The sequence below is a fragment of the Sinocyclocheilus rhinocerous genome, unplaced genomic scaffold, assembly GCF_001515625.1.
Source record: "Sinocyclocheilus rhinocerous isolate Xijiao unplaced genomic scaffold, SAMN03320098_v1.1 scaffold265, whole genome shotgun sequence".
NCBI lineage: Eukaryota > Metazoa > Chordata > Actinopteri > Cypriniformes > Cyprinidae > Sinocyclocheilus > Sinocyclocheilus rhinocerous.
The window spans coordinates 444,231-448,683 of NW_015645861.1; the positions used below are offsets into that span (position 1 = coordinate 444,231).

The 4,453-nt window shown below is 33.1% G+C and overlaps 1 protein-coding gene across 1 annotated transcript in view; it reads right to left on the reverse strand.

Annotated features, from left to right (window-relative positions):
* Positions 1 to 211: 211 nt before the first annotated feature.
* LOC107706933 (NT-3 growth factor receptor-like) overlaps positions 212 to 4,453 on the reverse strand; it is a 109,183-nt gene continuing 104,941 nt past the window's right edge. The window contains exons 14-15 of the mRNA XM_016510787.1: positions 2,238 to 2,396; positions 212 to 526 (exon numbers count right to left, since the gene is read on the reverse strand). Coding sequence (XP_016366273.1) covers positions 341 to 526; positions 2,238 to 2,396 — 345 coding nt within the window. The 3' untranslated portion in view covers positions 212 to 340. The remainder of the gene's footprint in view (positions 527 to 2,237; positions 2,397 to 4,453) is intronic.

Below are 4,453 nucleotides of genomic sequence, written 5' to 3' on the forward strand. Positions count from 1 at the left end.
AAAATGAAACACTGAAAATCATCATTTCTCAAACACAGTGCCGCCACACCGAAGGCAACATTCTGCTTTCGCCATCACTTTTTAGGAAATTGTTTTTGTAGTCTTTGTAGAATAATTCTGTACACTATATACCGTAAACAAAATGTAAAAGTTTGTTTTTAAATATTTGTTTTTTAAACTTTTTTTCTGTATACCCAGTGTATCGAAAAAAAGTGTTGCAGGCACTTAAAGTCCATCTCCGTCGTGTTGGTGGTTTTACAGTGGAGCGCCGACGCGGGGAAAAGGGCTTGTTTGGTTATTCCTGGATTGTGTTGGGTTCTGCTGAGACGTCGCACCAGTCTCAGCCGAGGATGTCCAAGTAGACAGGCGTGGCTTTTCCCAGAGCGTAAAGGACTTTCTGAATGTCTTTGATGTTCAGTCTTTGTTGCGGCTCTCTTTGCCAGCAGCCTAACATGAGGTCGTACACTTCCTTAGGACACAGGTGAGGCCTGTCTAGAACCCGACCTTGGGTAATGCATTCAATGACCTGCAAAAAAGAGAGAGACTGAAATGAGCAAATGTGTGCAATTGATTTAGAGGTGGTGTGTTTACTTTGTCATGCTATTTCAGTCAAATAGAACTCATGTTGCACACTGTGACTCTATTGGTTTGAGCCAAGGTTATTATAGTTTTGAATTTTTAAATTCGTTTTATTTTAATATAGTTTTCAAATTTGCTATAAAATTCAGTTTAGTTTTTATTAGTTTCATTCATATTTTTGTTAGTTTTAGTTTAGTTATTTAACCATAATCATGATATTGTAACTGTGGTGTCTTGCTCACTTTTCCGTGAACAGCCGTGCATAGCATCAATCTGATACAGCAATGTTGGTTGAAATGTCAAATGTTAGGTGGGATTTTGACTCTCTATTTGTCCCATTCCCATAATTTGCTCACACTAAACTCCCAATTGATTTGTATTAGCATTCTAATCTAAAATATTAGGCATAAAAATACTTAGCACACATATACACTACCATTCAAAGGTTTGGAGTGCGTAAAAAAAAAAAGTAAAAAAATGTTTTTGAAGCTAAGGCTGCATTTTTTTTCTGATCAAACATTACAGTAAAATTTTGAAATATTATTACAATTTCAAATAAATGTTTTCTAATTTAATATATTTCAAAATGTAATTTATTCCTGTGATGAAATGCTGAATTTTCAGTATCTTTACTGCAGGCTTCAGTGTCACATCCTGATTAGGTGCTAAAGAAACATTTCTTATCAATGATGAAAACAGTTGTGCTGCTTAATATTTTTGTGGAAACCAGGATGCTTTTTCCCCAGGATTTAATGCATCCTTGCTAAATAAAAGTATCTTTAAAAAAAATATCTTACAGAACCCACACTTTTGAATGGTAATGCATTTTTTAAAAATTATTTTTAATTAGGCTGAACTATTTTTTATAAATTCTTTAAATAAATATTATTAAATATTTTAAAATAAGAGGTATATAATAGTTAAATATATAAAATATATTTATATTTAAATATAACACATTTGAATAAATAAGCTTTCCATTGATGTATGTTTTGTTAGGATAGGTCAATATTTGGCCGAGATACAACTATTTGGAAATCTGGAATCTGAGGGTGCAAAAAAATCTAAATATTGAGAAATCGCCTTTAAAGTTGTCCAAATGAAGTCCTTAGCAATGCATATTACTAATCAAAAATTTGGATATATCTATGGTAGGAAATTTACAAAATATCTTCATGGAACATGATCTTTACTTAATATCCTAATGATTTTTCGCATAAAAGAAAAATGTATAATTTTGACCCATACAGTTCAATGTATTGTTGGTTATTGCTACAAATATACCCGTGCTACTTATGACTGGTTTTGTGCTCCAGGGTCACATATATAGAGAGACTATGAGAGCCTGAATATGAATATGAGCTTGACATAATGTAAAACAGGACTGACAAATCCACGAGAAACGGATATATAATTCAGACTTTGGACCTATTCCACCTTTTTTAACAGCCCTCGTGTCAGTGCACATATGATGCCTTAAAATACTTTCTAGGTAGCCAGCTCACAAGGTTTTCCAGTCGAACTGTGTGTGTGTGGTGAGATGTGAGCTTCTAACCTGATCTCCGACAGCATTACACCCCGCCTGTAGAGATCACACTCACGTTCTAAAAATGTCATATTCACACTGATGTTCTAACAATGGTTTTGTCAACATTTACCTCATTATTGGATAACTGAAACCATGGCTGTTTCCCATAGGTGAAGATCTCCCACATAATGACTCCGAAGCTCCATACATCGCTCTCGGTGGAGAACTTCCTGTACATGATGCTCTCCAGAGGCATCCAGCGTATGGGCAGCATGGTGTGACCTCCCACCTACAAGAAAGATTACACATCAAGCATTGCTCACAGACATCTTACGTGGTATGGATGACATTTCGCTCTTCTTGTAAACAAGTTAACAGCTTAGTCTATTAGTTTAGATCTGACTGGTTATCAAAAGCTCTTTTGGCGAACTAAAAAGATGCATGCAATGCAACAGTTTTGATCTTGCTTGGCATTCTAGAAATTCTGAACATATTATACTGAAATATAAATTCTATAGTTTAAAGATTCACATCAATGTATTACTTTCAGCTTTTGCAGACCCTGATAAACTAATACACTTGTTGCAGAAGTTGTGAATTGCGTAATTAGTGTGCTCTGGGAGATCATGTGCTCTAACTGTTTTCAGAGGCTGACTTTGAACAAAAAACAGCATTACATATTTTCTATGAAAAAAAAAAGTTTAAAAGCTTTTGGAGCTGCAATTCGTCACAAACATAAAACCACTGATTCTGATTAACTGTAATGCAATATTATATACTCTGTCAATTCTAGAACACTTTAGTGTGTTAAAGGAGAGATCATACAGTATGTGCTTTCTGAAGTCATTTTTATTACCGGTTGCTGTGTGTAGTTTCAAGCAGAGCGCTCACTGTTGAGGAGGAAAGAGACACTGTTGTGTGTGTGTTTGTGTGTGAGGCAGTGCATTAGTGCAATGAACTGTGCTGCAGCAGCGTGATGCACAGACCCTACGGAGGGCATGAAAGAGCACGTACACCAACGAGAATGAATACTGTAAATATATACAACCTTTCAAATATTTGGGGTCAGTAATAAAAAAACAACAAAAAACTTAATACTTCTATTCATCAAGGCTGCATTAAATTGATCAAAAATGACAATAAAGACTTAAATTGTTACAAAAAAATTTAATAAATGCTGTTCTTTCAAATTTTTTTATTCATCAAAGTGTTCTGGAAAAAAATATCATATATATCATATATTATCTATATTTTTAACATTTGATAATAAGAAGAAATATTTCTTGAGGAGCAAATCAGTATATTAGAATGATTTCTGAAGGATCAACACTGAAAACTGGAGTAATGATGCAGAAAATTTAGCTTTGTATCACAGAAATAAATTACATTTTGAAATATATTAAAATAGAAAACAGTTATTTAAAATTGTAATAATATTTCACAATATTATTGTTTGTACTCTATTTTTGATCAAATGAATGCAGCCTTGGTGAGCATAAGAGACTTATTTGAAAGATTATATGAAAAAGATTTTCAAAATCCTTACTAGGTACAGTATATGTAAACACAAATCTTTTAACACTCTGCAAAACTCATCATGATTAAATAAAATAACTAATTTTGATTTACTTTCTTCGTACATTTCAAAATTGAGTGCAACATTTAGTTTTACCTTTTGGCACATTTTATATTTTTACTTTGCCAAATGGCACTTGGAGAGAAGCTGTGCTCCAAACTCCAAACCCTATGAAATAAAATAAAGAAGAATATATATATATATATATATATGTATGTATATATATATATATATAGTCTGTGTTTATTTGTATTTTAGCTGTTCTTATTGCAAGTGATAGTCGGCAGAGGATGCAAAATGAAGGTGCAAACAGGAAGTCTGCAGCGAGACATGATAGCATCACATTATGAATTGTATACTGACATGTTTCATAAAACAATGATGTGTGAAATCACACTTGTGTACTGTGGTTGGACATGGACTTGTTTAGCGCACACTGTACTCATTCTGACACAATGCTGACATGTCTGTAACATTTTAGAAATTTACAATATACTGTATGAAGTATGAACACTGCAAAAAAGGCGTGTCTTAGTATTTTTGTCTTGTTTAGTCAAAATATCTAAATTCTTAAATCAAGATGCATTTACTAGATAAGCAAAATCACATAAGATATTTAGTATTGTTTCTTGCTGGGTGGGGAATCCAAATGAAGTGAATTTTACTTAAAACAAGTAAAATTATCTGCCAGTGGGGTAAGTAAAATGCTCTTAAAACAAGAATATTTTTCTTACCCCACTGGCAGATAATGTTACTTATTTTAAGCCAAA